The sequence below is a fragment of the Tamandua tetradactyla genome, chromosome 7, assembly GCF_023851605.1.
Source record: "Tamandua tetradactyla isolate mTamTet1 chromosome 7, mTamTet1.pri, whole genome shotgun sequence".
In the NCBI taxonomy this organism is placed as follows: domain Eukaryota; kingdom Metazoa; phylum Chordata; class Mammalia; order Pilosa; family Myrmecophagidae; genus Tamandua; species Tamandua tetradactyla.
The window spans coordinates 32,604,058-32,621,654 of record NC_135333.1 but is presented as its reverse complement, the minus strand read 5'-3'; the positions used below and the strand labels follow the sequence as shown (position 1 = coordinate 32,621,654).

Below are 17,597 nucleotides of genomic sequence, written 5' to 3'. Positions count from 1 at the left end.
CGCCCCTGGACAGGTCCTCAACATCAAAGGTCCTTCCCTGACCAGGTTCAGGGCTGGGTTAGTGCCCCTCCCATCACACCTTCTGTTGAAGTCATCCCGCCGGATTATAACAGGCTACTAGGCTATTTAAGAGCAGACAGTGTTTTTTATATGTCTGTTTTCTACTAAAGAGCTCTGTACACAGTACATCTCAAAATATTTGTCGAATGACCAAATGGAAGCACTGTCCTAATTCATTAGCCATTCTAAATTGCAATTCTTTGGTTCACCCACTCTGGCTTTGTAAATTAGAACCTAAGAGTCCAGGCCACATGCTGTGGGTCTTCCTCCTGGCGGTTACAACCATCTCAGCAGCCCTAACGTCAGTGACATCCCTTGTTCCTCTCTGCTGACGTGGGTTAGGCCAGGAGCTCTTTGCTGGGTCCCTGAAGGCACCCTTTCTGCCTGTACTTTAAGCAAAGTTCATCACTCGGTGACACTAAAGTAAGCAGGTAACTCAAGGGGAAAAACCTCACCCCACAAGCAAACACAGCAGAATGTTTGAATGCTACTTATCAGAGAAAGCCTGGGAAGGACCTTGTGCCATTGCCAAGGCCCAGAGAGCAGGTAACTTAAAGTGACCTCCTCACACAGCTTCCTCCCACCGGACATGGTTCCATCTCCACCCCGGTCTGGGCTGTTTTCTTTCTGGACACCACCCTCTGGTCCTCCTCCTCAATCCATATCTTTTAAGTGTCCCTGTAAATAGGTTCCTGTCTCCCTGCTCCATATCCCAGAGGACCAGGTATGGAGCGGAATCCCTCACTGGTCTGTGACTGAGGGCAAGTCACAGAACTCCCCCTGAGTTCGTTTCCTATTGTCACTTGGGAATAAAAATGATAGCACCTCACAAGGCTATGCTGAGGATTCAATGAGCTAAAATATGAAACTGTCTGGCACACAATGGGCCCTCAGGCATGCATGTCCTGCTGCCTTCCCTCCACACGGCCACCCAGGTCTCTGCACAGAAATCACCTCACATTCCACCCTACAGGGCCTCCAGTCAGCCAGACTCGGACAGGACGCTCTCTCCCTCAGGGTGAAAAGGAAGGTGGAAGGATCTAATTTAATGGCCAAGGAAGGCTGCTTGCCAATTGGACAAGCAGGGGTGGCAAGGTAGGCTGGAGAGGTCAGAGGAAGCAGTCTTTAGAGCAGAAGTTAAGGATGTGGGTTACAGTTCTGGGTGGTCCTAGAACCAACCACGTGACCTCTGGGCACTCTCCTTTCCTTCCTACCTTTGAAAAAGGAGCAACCTTTCTGTCCCACATACTTTGCCAATTCTTTGAAAAGGTGCAGATGTGAAGGGCGGTGATTAACAGTTGCAGAATGTGGGTCCAGAGAGACTGGGAGTTGGGTGGGTACAGACAGGGTCAGAAGCTACTTCTTCCATGGGATGGTCACCCACTTTGGACCACTTTTATGACCCCTGCATCAGGCTCCACACAGTATCTGCATCCACCAGGACAATCTTGCCTCCTGCCAAACAAGCCTGCTTGTATTTCTGGAGCAAATATCTCATGGTTTTGCTCCTGAATCTCTTACCAAAACTTAACCATTTCAGTTTACTTCTCTCTTCCCTTCCAACTCTGAACTCACCTCCTGCAAGAAGCTTTCCCAGCTTAGGCACACCAGCCTCGAAACTTTTATTTAACTTCCACCAGATTTTCCAGCTTTTGGAGGACAAAGGTCATAGCTCATTTCCTTTTTATGACTAGTGCCTGGCCCACCGTAGGCATTCCGGAAACAATTACTGGTTAGATTTGTACACATTGCATTGGCTCACAAATGTTCAGGTTTCTGTTGTCACACGACACAGGAGAGCCCTGTCATCCCACATGGGACCAGAAACCCCAGTGGGCAGGGGCCCAGTCTCTCCCTTGTCACAGGTACACGACCTGAGATGACCAAGCTAGTTCCATTCAACCTCCTTGGCCTCACCCTGATGCACCAGCACGTCAGACAGTGGGGCACAGTATACAGTGGGGGGAGAGCAAGAGCTTTGGCACCTGAATCTCGACTTGGCCATTTACTAGCTATATTTGACCTTGGGCAAGTCATTTAACTGCACTGAATCCTGAAATCTTTTCCTCTAAAAATAAGGAAAATACCTATCTCACTGGATTTCTGCAGAAAGCAAATGAGAAAATGCAGGTAAGTCATTAGCGCAGTGGGGAGCACATCTTAAGCACTAAATTAATTGGGGCTTTGTTAGCATTACAACATGCGGCGACCCCAGCTGCAGCCTACTACCCATCACTGCCACATACCTCCCTTTCCCCTCCTCTGTGTTCAAACGTACTTTTTGCTTCTGCAGAATGCAATGCACAAAGAAGGCTCAGTCAGACCAGGAAGCATTATTTAGAGAGGCAGTACGGAAATATGGACAGTGAAAAATTAGACCCTTCTACTGGCTTCTAGTCTAGTCAACAGCCTAGAACACCCCTTTGAGGAGATGAGCCCAACACTGGTCTTCCTAGGTTAATCTTCTTTCCCCAGACTCCTTCAGTCTCCACGGCTCCATCCACACTCCTTGAGTTGGTTAGAATAGTGACCTCAAACCACCTCTGTTTTATATTCTGAATTGGGCACCAAAGGCTGTTGGTATGTTTTTCTCTTTTTCTTTTTTTAACAAATCTCAGTGTAGGGGAGCCAGATTTAGCAAATAAAAATACAGGGCACTCTGAATTTGAATTTCAGATGTCCACTTGGGACATAACTGATACTGAAAAATTCACTGTTTATCTGAAATTCAAATTTAATCGGCCGTCCTGTGCTTTAACTGGAAACCCTATTCAGGTATCCCTACCCAAGGGCACAGAATAAAGGTTAAAATCTGTCCCCGCCCCACATCCTCCAGGCAAGGCTAGTATTCTAGCTAGCCATCCAGGAAGTGCCTCCTCCTTTCAATTCTCCTGCAGAGCTGATGGGATAAGTGGGAGTTTTTTTAGGAGCTGCAGAGCCCAGGGGCCTGCCTCTTCAAAGTGCCCAGAACAGTGCCAGGCACATAGTAGGTGCTCAAAATCCATTCCCTCATTGGTTCCAGGCTCCTTGAGCATCAATGCTGGGCCCAAGAGGGTGTGAATGTGAGGGGACCAGGCTAGCATGGCAGGATGTGGGGGGTGGGGAGGGGGAGGTTACTACCACCCATTTCCTAGGGGTTATTTTAAGATCAAAGGAGAAAAGGGCCTGGATGTGTTTTATAAATCACATAGGTTATCATCAAGACCTTTCTGTGGCCCACTTTACCACAGGGCCCCACACTCTCCTCGCTCCCCTTGGGAGAGTCAAGGGAAAGGGAAATAGAAACGCCTAGCAGAGAAAAGCCAGCGCCTCTGGACACTGCAATAAGGATGACTAACATCTGTCCAGCATCTTTGTAATTTGCCAAACACGTTCCCGTCCATGCTCTTGGAGGCCTCGCTACAGCCCCAGGAGATGAGGGCGGGTTCTGGGCCCATTTTCCAGCCAGCCGCCGGCCCCCAGGCCCAGCCTCCGAGGTGCGGGCTCGGGTGGGGTGGGGTGGGGTAGCCGCCAGTGCGGAGGCGGGCGCAGGGCCTACCTTCTGGGCCTGTTGGACCATCTCCCTGACCACCTGCTTGAGATGGGGCGCCTTCTCCTCCTTTGGGGGGTGGGTGAAGAGGGTGACACGGCTCACGCCGCGGTAGAAGCCAGTGTTGGTCCAGCCCAGGTCCAGAGGGGGCACCTCGGTGTCGGAGCGGTCAGGCCAGTAGACCAGGGACTCGCTCGGCTCTGCCCGGGCCTGCGCCGGGGCCGGGGCCTTGGCCTTGCTCTTGCCCTTGCCCCGGACGGCGGGGGCGGCGTCTTCGTAGGGGTTCCAGGCGGCGCGGAGGGCCTGGCGCTCCTGGCTGGAAAGGAAGTCCCGCAGCCGCTCCTTCTTGACCCGCTCGCGGTAGGCCTGTTCGCCGCCGCCCAGCAGCGCCTCCAGCGCGGCCCGCCGCCGCTCGCAGTAGTAGAAGGCGGCCTGCGCCTCGGTCACTCTCTCGTTCACGTGCGCCTCGTCCAGGCAGCTCAGCTGAGACTCGGCCATGGCGCCCCGGCCGCCAGCCCCAGCCCCAGGTAGCGGCCCCGAGGTCCCACCGCCGCACCTGGAGCCGCCGAGGGGCGGGGCTCCTCACCTGGCCGCGAGGTCGGACCCGGCCCGCCCCGCAGACGCGCCGGGCCAATCCGCGCGGCCCCGAGCGCGGGCGCGGCCATCCGGCGGGGAGGGGCGGCCGAGCCCGCCGCCTCCGAGTGCAGCCAAGGGCGGGCCGGGAGCCAGGGGTGCCCCCGCCAACGCGGCCGGGGCCGGGCCTGCCTGGGGTCAGGAGCGCCCGGGTAGAAAGAAGCCTGGAGCCGGTTCATACTCGGAGCCACGTGCGGCCTCTGGCCCAGTCCCTTCAATGGAGGGGACAAAGATTGGCGACCTGACCCTTCGTGCCGCGGCCCCCGTCAGACCCGTCGCGGGTGCACGTTCACTGTCCCAGCGGGTAGGACCCCCGAGCACGTGTTCGGGCCAGGGCACCTCTCGGGCGGCGGATCTGAGCACCCCCAGCCCTGGGTCTGAGGGCCCTGCGGGAGCTGGTCCGGCCTTCTGCTGCTGGATGGGATTGTGACGGCGGGAGCCGGCGGTTGGTGTGCGAGAGCGAAATGCTAACGAAACCCCTAGCTCCCCACCCACGCGACCCAGTTCTGAGATTCTCCTCTAAAGGCCACCAGGGGTTGTCAGTTCTATACCTTCACTGCTATAAAAATTTCTTTAAAAAAATTTAAGCAGAAGCCTCCTAAACACAGAAAGGAAGCAAGCAATGTGTGTGTGTGTTTAGGCAAGATAGGCTGCCAGAGGCCTGATTACTAGGTTAGAGATTCAAAATGTATGCTCGAGTTCAAGGAAGGAGTCGGCATATGCATACGCACACATACACACACGCGCACACACACACACACACACACACACACACCAGCAGCAGCAGCTCTGCGGTTTCCCATTGGATTAAATACAATCTTCTTAGTCATTAACATATTATTTCCTTCATGTGCTGCTGTACAATTTGATTCTCCACGTTCAAAATATTTTCAGATCATAGCAACCAAAGGTTCACATTTCTCTCATTTTATAGCACAGCATCTTAGAGCTGGAAGGAGCTTTAGAAATCAGTCCAACCCCCTCGTTTTACACATGAGGAAATTGTGGCCTAGAAACATGCGGTGTGCTGGGTCCCCTGTTAAGGAGAGGCAGAGCTTGGGCATCACTAGGTTCTTTATGTCTTGGGGCTCCTTCCTGGACATCAAAGGAAATGATGTCCTTTATCTTCTCTATTTTTCTTGTGAAATGATGGGAGGTGATTGAGGACCTGGTTTAACTTTGGGGAATTTGAAAAGGTCACCTCACATTTCTGGGCCTAGCTTTGATGGACTGGAAAAATTAGAGGGTTGGATTTGCAAATATCTGCAAATTTTGTGACAATACTCAGTTCTGGCAACCTATGTAAGTCCAAAGACTGGAGCTGGTTAGCAGCAGGGTCCAACACCCCTCCCCTCCTCCCACCCCTCCCCCATGTCACCTGTGTCCTTTGCCACTCAAAATTGGAAGGCTTCACTGCTATGAACATTCCACCCTTAAGTACCCGATGCCTGACCTAGGTACCTGGGGTCACAGAGAAGCTGAGGGCAGTGGGAGGAACAGACAAACAAACATAGAGGATAACACAAGGGTGGTGAAAGTTCTTTAATAAACACACTCAGAAATGCTTTGGCAGCAAACTGATCGAACAAACATTTGTTCCATCCTACTGTGTGCCTGACACATGGAAGGAGCTCAGCACCTATTTGTTAAATCAAAGGATGGGTCCTTGGGGATGGGGCAAGGGGAAAGGAAAAGTGTTTGCTTTAAGGGTATAGAGTGTTTGTAAATAAAAAATAAAAATAACACCACCATTAAAAAAAAAAAAGAATTAGGGCCAAGAGAAGGTTTGTGCAGAGTTCTGTGAAGACTCGGGTGGAAGGAGCAGTGACCCTCCCCAATGGGATGCGGATAAGAAAGGCCTTGCCTGGCAGGAAGGAATTTTGAGTGGCACCTAAGAGGATAAGAGGGATTTAAGGAGGGGGGAGGGAGTGAAGACATCCCAAGCAGAAGGGGTTGTGGTTGGGTCTGGTCATGGCAAAACGCTGGCATCAGGCAAATATGGGTTCAGCTCAAGATACTTAACCTTTTAAAGCCTTACTGTCCTTTTCCGTGAAATGGGATAATAATGCTGACCTCCAGTTAAATGAGAGCAGGTATTTGATTTAATTAGCCCAGTCTGACTGGTAGAAAGTAATTTATGACTGTGCTTCTAAAATTTTATTGTGCAGAGTAGTGACCTGGGGGGAGGGTTTTGTTCTTGTTAAAATGCAGATTCTGACTCCACACAGTTAGGGTGGGGCCTGAGATTCTGCATTTCTAACAAGCACCTGAGTGCTGGTCTGCATACTGCATTTTGCTTGATGAGGGTTTAGGAGGCTGGCAGATAGACCTGGGATGGAATCTGACCTTATTTGGTATTTGCTGTGTGTCACAGGGAGAATTACTTTTCTTTTCTAAGCCCTTGTATCATCATCAATGAAACATCATCAGTCCTACCTCACAGGGTTGTTGTGAGAAAAGAAACAGCTCACAGATATTAACGATCTAGCAGAGTGTCAGGCCCAGTGTCACTATCAGTAAAGGAAGGGGCGTTTGGGCCATGACTGTATTCTGTAGTTAAAGGAAGCCACTGAAGTTAATTAAGAGGAAGACTGAACTAATCATAGAAAGATTAGCAGTGATTACACTAAGCCAGGCATTGTGCTGAATCCTAGATGTATAGTTTAAATGAATTATGTAATCGTGTTAGAAAAAAATTATTCTTATCCCCATTTTACAGGTGAGAAAAATGAAGCAGAGAGGTTCAGTTGCTCACCCTAGGTCACCCAGCTGGTAAGTAAAGAGTTGGATTCAAACCCAGGCCATCTGACTCCAGAGCCTGCCCACTCACCCACTTTGCTGTACTGCCTCAGATGAGAACGCTAGAAAGAGAAGGTGTTCCCCTTGTTGAATCATGTGTTCATCCAACAAACATTTGCTGAATGCTTAGTGCTGTACTAGGGGTTAAAAACCTTTCATTCATTGAGCAAATGCTTTTTGAACCCTAGTAAGTGCAAGGCCCTGTTTTGGGCACTGGGATGCAACTCTTAACAGAACCAAATGCTAGCCTGCATGGAGGAGTGCCACTGAAGTGGAATGATTAAGACATGGCTTGTATTCTCTAGGAGCACAAATGTTATGTGACACAAGTCAGGATTGGACAGCGGGTTAGAAGCAGAGTGGGATATTTTAGTAACACTGAACATTGGAAAAAATCTTTCCTAGATTCTAATTGATATGAAGCACACTAGAGTCTTTTTGTCCTGTTACCCTTTCTGTACCAATGCCTTATTTATTCAACCAACGATTTTGAGCAGTTCATGGGTGCTAAATAACATGCTTGTATTAAGAATAAAAAAAGAGGAATCAGACCTGGGAGCCAGCCGCCCTGGTGGTTTAGGGATTAGATACCCACAACAATCTACTAGGCAGGGTGATAAGTAAGGTAATGACAGCCTTGGAGAGGTTGCAGGCTTTGGGGATGTATTTACACACAATTATCTAATTTAACCTGGGGAGGTGTGAGCAAATCAAGTGAGGTAGAAGAGAAAGAGATTATTAGAATGTGCTATGGTGAATAAACTGAGGCTAGGGAAAGTGAGATGCATGTTCAAGATGTCAGCTGAAAGACACAAATGCTGAAAGAGAATCCTCTGAGCCTGACCCGGGGTCTTCCTACCCTACCAAACATCTAAATCCTTTGTGCATTATAATTGAGATTTTTCAAAAGCCTTACCACCTGGAAAATGGATTTTATTTTAGGCTCAGGCCTATAGATTGGGTCAAATGACTTCTGGTCCAGGGATACTCCAGGTACTGGTGACACCCTAGGAAAGCCCCCAGTCCTTTTGTTCCTGGACCTGGAGTTTCCCACAACTAGGTAGGGCCCCATCACAATTGCCTTTCCAAACTTCAAGGCCATCTTGCCCAAGATGAATGAGCACTTTCCTGGAAATTAGGCCTCCTCCAGCAATCTCCTCACTCCTCTCTCCTCCCTCCTCCAACTTCCCTCCTTAATACTTGGCTCTAATTCACCTTCTCCTCACTGCTGCCGCATGCTGCAGGCTGTGCATTCAGTAAAGATATGACACCTTATAGTTAACATTAATTGTAGCTGCATTCATCCCCTCTACAAGTCCTTTTCCCCAGGCCTGCCTGTGTAATTTGAGTCCCTAAATAGCCCACCTCATGATATATTCTTAGATATTCTTAGTCCCATGGGTGACTTTTTTTCCCTCTTTAGCAATTTGTGTCATGTGCTCCTGTTTTAAAGTTTGGGGTCTCTCTGCCACTGTGACCTGTCAAATGTGGGGCTTTTCTGCCTGATGCCTACAAATGACATCGGGGTTTCAGAGGGAGACAGAGTTTATTGCCAAGCATGAAGGAAGGAGAACAGATGGCCCGTGGGCCAAAAATCTGTCTCCCTGAGCTGCAATAACTCTGAGAGTTTTGTAGTATCAAAAGATAGGCAGGTTTTAGGATAATGAGAATAATGGCTCGAGATGACGAGGTTAGAGATGATCTAATTTTTGAGCCTGTGCAGACTGATTACATCCTATTCACAGAATGATTGTGAGAAAATGGTGGCCTTAACATAATGATGGGCATAATTCTTACATTTATAGTGAAGTGTAGGTCACTTAGAGGTTAAGGTACTGTACGTGTCAAATAGGCCCATTTTGGCTAGATCCAGCTTTGTCTAGGAAGATAGCTTAGGAATTGGGGTGGGTTAGTTCTGGGCTGACTCAAGTTCAGTAATAAACATTAAGGGGCTGTCTAGTGAGCACAAGACTTCAAAGTTGTAAAACAAGATAAGGGGGTACAAGCAAGGGCCAACCACGAGTAATCATAAGGCAAAGATACAGTCATTATCAAAGATCAAGCCATCTGGGTTAAATTCAGTGAGTTTCAGTAGATTCAAGTATTTACTTTAGGCTCTTCTACAATATACTAGAAAGTTAAAAAGGCAACTATATAATGATTCAATGATCATAATCACTTGTTAACTCTTAACTTCTCGATTACACGACTTCTGCAAAACCCTTGCTCACTGCTTATTCTCCAGAGGGTGAGAGACTAAACCCAGTGATTAGAGGTGGCATTGAGGGGAGGAGGGGTGCAGGTCGTGGCTCTGAACAAGTTGAGCAACTTTCACCTCCGACCCACTCTGCTGGCCTGGAGGAATGAATGCAGGGAGGCCTCTCACCTGTCGATCTGCAGCCTATCTGAGGCATTCATCTACCCATTTAGTAATTATTTACTGAGCAGTTATTGTGTACTAGGCATGCTCCTGGCCTCACAGATCTTCCTGATATGGGGGAGTTTGTTGTATTTACAGACCGGGAAGCTTCTAGACTCACTCCCCCCTAACCACTTTGCAACTGCCCCTTCTTTGCCTGATACCACAATTGCCAGGTTTTTCTTCACTTCCCTGCCACTCCTTCTTAGTCTCCTTCACCCATCCCTTAAATGTGGGCGGGCCTCAGGGCTCATCCTTGGCCTCCTGTCTTTTACAGTCCACAGGCTCTAATGGCAATCTCGCCTCCCAGTCACTACTAGCTCAATGCCAGAACTCTAGGTTTTCAGGCTGCCTGCTGGTCATCTCCACTTGAACATCCCATGGGCATCTCCAATGAAACATGGCCCAAGCAGAACCCATCATCTCTTTCTCCTCTGCCCCACCACACCTATTGTTTCTTTGAGATGATATCACCATCCACTTGGTTGCGAGGTGAAAAACAGAGATTCATTTTGACTCTTCCCTCTCCCTCACCACCATCGGGCTAGAGGAGGCTTCTTCCATGCTATCTCCTGCATCAGCCCTGTTCTCTCAATCCCTGCCATCGCCACCCCTTCCTACTTCTCCACCATCTCTAGCCTTCATTTCTGTAAGAGTGTCCTAATTGGTCTCCCTATCTCGAGAACTCTCCCCTCAAATCCTTTCTAAAATACAAATATAATCATGTTCTTTTCCTGCTTAAAACACTCCAAAGATTCCCCATTATCTTTAGGCTAAAGTCCAAGCACCTTAATCCCATATGATCTGAGCATTTAGTCTTGTCTCCTCTTCCTTGCCATATCATGTCTTGGCTTAGGGAGCTCCTGCCGCTGGAATACTTCTCACCATTTATGGTGGTTTCCCCAGGTGTTATACCCTAACCACTGGTCTTTCACCCCAGTTCTCCTCCCACCTTCCCCCAATGCCCAATCTCTTTACTTCAAACCAACCAGGAATTCTTTCTTAAAACAGGATGGGGTTCTCTCTCTTCCACTTGCATAGATCAGTAAGAATGTAAGAATAAGAACCTGGAACGCAAAAGGCAACCCAACTGAATGTGAGTTCTTCTTTTGGCCATTCAGTTGCATAATGTGATTCTGTGTGTGTGTGTGTGTGTGTGTTGTGTGCAAGAGAGAATGTGGGAGTTAGAGGACATGGCTGACATTTCAGATCATCTTCAAGGATGAAGACAAATTTTGGCATTCACACCCTGCTGGGAGGCTCAGATGGCAGGACACTTCAAGCTTTCTGATGGGGTGGGAGACCAGGATTAGGAAGGGGACAGAGGATAGAGTGGAGCCAAAGATACACTTAGGAAGAGGACCCAGCTATTTGGTGTTTCTCCCTGCCTGGAGACTCTTCCCCAGCCCCTTCTCCTCTGTGGCCCAGCCCAGCAGTCACATGTCAGAGTCAGCCTTTTGTGTGTCTTGGGAGTGAAGTGACCCAGAACAAGGCTGGTCAGTGGAGATGTGACCGAAGGTGATTAGCATTAGTTCTGCCCTCTGCTTTTCACTGCCTCTTGCTCTGATTGTTTCTGCTGGTTTAATATCAGAAGGAGAGGATTCCTGGCGATGAAGTAAACAGACAAAGACAACCTGAGGACCCAAATCAGGGATTAGTCCTTCTCCCCCCTCATCAAATGCCACTGACGCAACCAGAACTGCCCCCTCCCAAGGGGTCAGAGGGCAGCACAATCATTAGTATACATGTTGCCTCTCCCATTTGATGACATTCCCAGGTGTAGTGATTATGGTGTTGTTTGCTGCCTCTCATCCAAAGTGTCCAGCCCAGAGAGCGTGCGATAAATATTTATTGGACTGAATGATTTTTTAATTTAAAAACCTCTACCTCACTGCATATGCTCTGCCTGATTTTTTTAAATTGAATTTTGAGTATTATTCTCAGTGAAAATAATCATTGTATTAGCAAACATACATGGAAAACTGTGTTGTAAGGGATTTAAGAAAAAAACTTGGACCTCCTCTTTGCCTTACTCAAAAGTGATGAGAAAACAAAGGGGTTTTCCCCAATTGTCTTGCTCTTTCCTGAAGCTGAGGTAGAGGTATAACTTCTACAGTATTTCTGTCCAGCTGAATGTATTCTGAAGTCTTTAAAAATATTTACTTGAGGTTAACAGTATAAATTAGGGGTCATCATCCACAAACAATTATTTAATTTCTAGATAATTCACATTCAAAGGATGTTTTCTGAGCACTCCCCAGGTACCAGGCACTATGTTAAGGGCTTTCCATACATTAGCTTATTTCATCCTCACATGTAATCCAACCCCTCATGTGATAGTTGAAAAAGCTGAGTCTCAGAGAGGTTTAGCAACCTGACCAGGGTCACACAGCTAAGGACTCAAAGCCCGGCCCACCTGCCACCAAGTCCATGAGACCCAAGGACCAGGTAGGTTACACAGCAGAGTGGCACTGCCCAAGACGGTTGCTACTGGCCATGTGTGGCTATTTAAATTTAAATTAATTAAATAAAACTTAAAAATTCAGTTCCTCCATCAGTCATTCTAGCCATATTTGAAGTGCTGCATTTTGGATAGTGCAGATATACAACATTTCCATTATCATAGAAAGTTCATTAGGTAGCACTGTGGTAGAAACTCAAAAGCAGGAATAGGTACTTGAGGGTCCAGAAGCTTGGAAGGCTTTCCGACGGCAGTGGAACTCAAGCCAGCCTTCGAAGCGTGCAGGGACTTGGAAAGGAGATAGTGGCTGATGATGGGGAAGCAGGAATACTGTGTCCTTCATATTTGCATCCTCAGTTCTAATAGGGGACCTGACACTGAAGGGATGGTGAATAGATGAATAAGTGAATGAGTGAATGGATGAGTATATTGCTCAAGCCAAATACACACTAAACCAGCACATTACTTTGGGTCATGGTGTGTGTGAATGAATACATAAATGTGTATAAGTCTGCATTTGTGTGCAAGTGTGTGTAAATGTGTACTTGTGTATATGTGTGTATAAATGAATATTTGAGTGTCTCTGTGCATCTGTGTATAAGTGTGCCTTAGTTTCCTAGGGCTGCAACAAAGTATTACCACAAACTGGGTAGCCTGAAACACAGAGATGTATTGTCTCCCAGTTCCGGAGGTTGAAAGTCTGAAATCAAAGTGGGTCAGGGCCATGCTCCCTCTGAAGTTTGCACAGTTTGTTTCATGCTCCTCTCCCAGCCTTTGGTCATAACAGGCAATCCATGGTATTCCTTGGCTTGTGGCATAACTCAGTCTCTGTACTGTCTTATGGCTATCTTCTCTGTGTCTGTGTTCAAATTTCCTCTTCTCATAAAGATAATCAGTCACAATAGGACCCACCCTCATCCAGTTTGACCTCATGTTAATTTAACTAATTCCACTGGAAATGACCCTATTTCTAGATAAGGTCACATGCTAAGATACTGGGGGTCAGGACTTCAACATATCTAGTTTGGCGGGGGGGGGATTCACAATTCAACTCATGACAGTGCACTTGTGCAAATGTGTGTGTTTCTGTGTGCATGTGTAAGTATGTACATGCACGTATGTTTCAGAAATGTAGGAAGAACAGAGGGGACTGCCAGAAATGCAGGTTGCATCAGGGAAATTCTCAAATCCTGGAATTCCAGGATTAACTGTTGACTTTGCAGTCAACGAATGGTATGTGGGCTGGGAAATGGTAGGATGAAAATGGTGCTTTAGATGGATACACCTGGCAAAGAGCACAGGACAGACCAGAGGCAGGGAGAACCCATGGCATGCTGCAACAAACTTTAGAGTTGGAGGGAGGAGGCTGCTCAAGTTCTGAGTCTGGGGAAGCTTTAGAAGGAAAGCCTTAGGGAATGATGGAGTCTTCTCTCATGTCGTCCTGGCAGCAGCACAGAAACAGGGAGTTCCTGGAGTAGGTGAGCAACCTTCACCCCCGCAGGGCAGGGTGCCACTTAGGAGGGTGTGACTGCTGGGATTCAGCACACAGGTTCTGGCACTGCCAGGAAACGGGTCATGTCTAAAACACATTTAGACAAGTTTTAGAGCAGCTGTGACCCCACCACCACCACCACCACCAAGGGACCTGGCTGAAATGATGTATTTACCAAGTGTCAGTTCATTCTTGTCCTTGGGGACTGAGGGACACATTGATTGGAACCCGGAGCTCACAGAACACAGGCCTTCAGTGCACAGAAACCTCTAGTACAAGGTTGGAAGAGGTGATACTAGAAGGTTCAGCAGAGGGAGGAGCTGCTCCAGGCCAAAGGCAGAATCAAAGCTGACTTTGTGATGGAGGTGGCATTTTCCCTGCTTTGCAGGTTGGCCCGATAACATAATAGTAGAAAGGAAGGGCCTTTCTACTCGACTCCAGGTGGAGGGGCCTATGTGAGCAAAATCACCAAAGAAATTGCAGGGCAAGATTCAGTGGTTGAGAGTAGCCCAAAATCCCCCCTCCACCTCAATCCCCCATCCTGGGGAGGCATTTTGAATCCCAAGCAGTGGGTGGCAGAAGGAAGCATTTCTGGCAAAGAAAAAACCTGATCAGGGTGGGGTCATATGCAAAGTAGTGGGGAGCCTGGAGGCAGGAAGAACCCCCAGGTCAGCCCCAGGAGACTGCTGACCCCTTACCTGACCTGGCTTTCTCCCTTAAAGAATCTCTTGGTTATTTGGCAACATCATCAGCATGTTATGCCATTTCAACCAGAGTAAGGAAAGTTGCGGGAGCTGTACTCTTTCTCTTTTGTCTTCTTGTTCCTTAATTCTCACAAGAAACATTTATGGAATGACCTGGTCCTAAAAGAAAGGACTCTTTCCGCTATTAAAGGGAAGCTATCACCCGAAGCAAGTGGGTGAGGCGGAGGGAGCTGGGGTCTCCCAAAGGCACATAATAATTTGCTCCATCAGCAAATTATAAGTCTGTTAGGAGCAGAGAACCTCACGCTAAGGGAGACTGAATACAGGACAGGCAAGTTTTGCAAGTAGAGGAGGCCTTTGCAGTTACATGTTACTGGGAGTGGGGTGGAGGTGGGGTGGTGACAGAGGCTGTTTCTGCCAAGATGGAAGGTACAATGGTGTGGGGTAGAGGTGAAGGGCCAGCCAGGGCAGGCGACACTCATGAGAGGGGCAGGAGGTCAAAAGAGATCAGGAGCCTCAGGGCTGGATGTGGGTTCCTTCTCAGTTTAATTTTGGGTGGTCGGCTTCCATGCCTGGTTGCTTGGCCTGGGACATGGAAACGAACATTTCATCATGTACCTACCATTGGCTTGGCCCTTACCAAATAGTCCCTATAATATCATCTACTTTTCATGACCTTGCTGTTGTCCCCAGTTCTCTTGAGTAGCTCAGAGAGGCCAAGTAACTTGTCCAAGCTCACACAGTAAGTGGCAGAGCTGGAAGTGGGGCCCAGGTCTGTCTGACTCAAAGCTTGTGCCTTGTCCACTCTTCCACATGCCTGGAGGGAAGACTGTGGCATAGCTAGAAAGGAGGGTAGAACTAGGGATGTCCAACTCCAGGACGGGGCTTTCTCTATGGGGCTGGGAGGTTCTGAACTGTTCCAGATCACGCTGGCAGCTGAGAAGCTGATACCATTGAACCTCTCACCCTGACGCTCCTTAAGTACTAGGTATGAATTCCTCCTTTCTCCTCTGAGCAGGGGCACCTTGGCTGTGTAGGAGGGGTGGAGAGTATTCCCTGACCTGATGCTGGTATCCTAGGACACATTTAGGCATGACCCTGTTCGCCATGGGTGGATGGGGGGTTGAGGGGGAGGGACTGGGAATGGTCAAGGCTAAGACCTGGATCCTGGAGGCAGGGTCCGAGGAGAAAGGGGGAAGATGGATCAGCTACTGGGGGTGGGATGGGGCCCAGCCTTCCTGGGGCCACAGGAGCCACCTGAGAGATGTGAGTCAGACAGTGGTGATGGCAGTGGCGAGCAGCCAGCCAGCAGCAGGGCCCCCCTGGCACAAGGTCCTGGGAGTGCTGAGGGGATGGGGCGGGAATCCAGCAGCCCAATGCGTCTGGAAATTCAGCTGGGCAGCCAGGCAGTCAGTGGTAGGACTCTGGATTCTGGGAAGGGGGTTGGCAAGAACAGGTGGACGGGTAGGGTGAGAGGGGCTGGGTGTTCCGAGGTCCCAGCAACTGGGCCTGGACAGGGATCCTATTGCAGGAACCAGGGAAGGAGGTGGGGGCCAGGACTCAGAACCTCCCTCAGAGGTTCTCACGTGGCGGCCCACAGAGACCCAGGGACAGGTAGAAGCCTGCCTGACGACATCTCGCTTTAGCCAGCCAGGTGTGTTTAGAGGACACACTGCAGTTTACTCCTTAGGAAGTCTAGTTCGGAAAAGGACCTAGGCAACCCCAGGGACTTGTGAAAACTGATTCCAGAAGCTAAATTTCTGCCCACTGAAGCTAAACTTCTGCCAACAGAAGGGAGAATCTCTATAACTTTTATTTGTCCTAATGGAGACACAGGATTGCTCATTTTCGCTAACGTTTTTAGAGACTAATACCTCAGTCTGTTTCTTTTCCACACCCATCTTGAGTCATTCCTTACCTGGGGGTGGGGGTGGGGGGTTGTCTGAGGCTGTGTTTGTTTAGTTTATACCATCTATATGCATCAGAGATTTAAAGCAAGAGTGAGCCCCTCCTTCCTTTTACTGATGAGGAAACTGAGGCCCAGGGGGTCAGGAGACTTCCTAAGATCCAGTGGCTGGGAGAGAGAGTGAGGACCCGCGTCCAGGCTGCTGGCTCCCAGGCCGTGCTCGCTCTCCCCTGCACCCACCACCTTATCTGGACTCGCCATGGTGATAGCCTCCTCCAGCGTGGGGAGCAGAGGCTGCGTGGCAGTTACCTAGCAACTCCCCATAACCAGGTCAGAGCAGAGGAGGTGAGACACCACACTCGGACAGACACTGTCTGCCCCGGGGAATTCAGATGTGCAGAAATGGGATGACGCACAGCAGAATGTGACCACGAAGGACCCCAGAGGGAGCTAGACCTGGAAGTCCCTGTGAGGGGGAGTCTCATGCCAGGGCGAGTTGATGGGACCATGGCACAGACCCGGGCTGGTTGGGGCCTCTGTCCCTGCAGCAGGCACAGGGCCTCGCTCTACCCTGTTCTGGTTTGTTTGAACAGCTGGGCACCTGTTCAAACTTGCCAGCTTAGTCTTTATGCGGGAATCCAGAGAGAAAGGCTAATGAATGTGTGTGTGTGTGTGTGTGTCCATGTAGGCATTTCAACTAGAGTGGAGAAGGCTGGGGGAGCTTACTCCCTCTCTCTGCCTTATTTTTCCTTAATTCTCATAAGAAACATTTATGGAATGACCTGGTCATAAAAGATGGGACTCTTCCTCTAGTCCCCCCAGCCCCACCCCCACCAGCATCTTCCTTGTGGGCAGAGCCCTGCTTAGGTTCCCAGGTTCTGCCTCCTGCAGGTCCCCAGGCAGGGCAGGCAAGCCCCTCTCTGGCCCCACAATATGAGTTCTGAGTGCTCTAAGCCCATCGTGGTGGTTCTGTTCCCTTGCCAGGTGATCCCGTTGTTGCCAAAGAGGTCTGAGAGCATGTCTGCGGAGGGACTTCTGGGAAAGGTTTATCACTAATTAAGATTGGGAGGGAATGCCCCTCTGCTTCGTGGATGTTGTCATGTCTGCATGTCTGCAGTCTGGGATGCAACAGCTGCAGAGAAGTGACACCAGGGACACTCAGAAGATGGCATTATTGAGCCACTGGATTAAGCAAGCCAGGAATTGTTCTACCCTTGGTCTCCCCCCACCCCCACCCCAAGTATCTCTCTCTTCCTTTCGCGCTCTCAAAATAAATAAATAAATAAAATAAGTTGCAGAAGGCAGCAGCATTTCCAGTCTTCCCCTGGCCCCTGCTCCCCCCACATCCCCTCCCAAATTCCCCACACCCTGGGCCCAACCCTCTCCTTTCCTAAAAAAAATCCCAGGGGAAAAAAAAAAAGACATAATTAGACCTTCCATTCATACAAACTGGCAAAGAAAAAAGGTGTGTGTGTGTGTGTGTGGGCATATGGAAGGTAGGGGCCTACAGAAGAGTCACCCCCACTTATCCCCCCAAAACCACCTTTGAGAAGAAAAAAAAAAAAAGGAAACTAGTAAATGAGAAATCAAGACA

General features: G+C 49.1%; 2 protein-coding genes across 2 annotated transcripts in view; one reads left to right on the top strand and one right to left on the bottom strand.

Annotated features, from left to right (window-relative positions):
- The window catches only part of FAM83F (family with sequence similarity 83 member F), a 29,212-nt gene extending 25,032 nt beyond the window's left edge, over nucleotides 1-4,180 (bottom strand). Inside the window, exon 1 of the mRNA XM_077168898.1 lies at nucleotides 3,599-4,180. Coding sequence (XP_077025013.1) covers nucleotides 3,599-4,087 — 489 coding nt within the window. The 5' untranslated portion in view covers nucleotides 4,088-4,180. The remainder of the gene's footprint in view (nucleotides 1-3,598) is intronic.
- LOC143690409 (uncharacterized) lies at nucleotides 4,086-17,436 on the top strand. The gene is made up of 3 exons (XM_077168184.1): nucleotides 4,086-4,526; nucleotides 6,942-6,994; nucleotides 16,988-17,436. The coding sequence occupies exons 1-3, from the start codon at nucleotides 4,086-4,088 to the stop codon at nucleotides 16,989-16,991; spliced, it is 498 nt and encodes a 165-aa protein (XP_077024299.1). The 3' UTR covers nucleotides 16,992-17,436.
- Nucleotides 17,437-17,597: the final 161 nt, after the last annotated feature.

Coding starts and splice junctions, on each gene's coding strand:
- LOC143690409 (XM_077168184.1), top strand. CDS start 4,086: ATGGCGCCCCGGCCGCCAGCCCCAGCCCCAGGTAGCGGCCCCGAGGTC. Junction 4,527..6,941: donor CACGTTCACTGTCCCAGCGG/GTAGGACCCCCG, acceptor CCCATTTTACAG/GTGAGAAAAATGAAGCAGAG.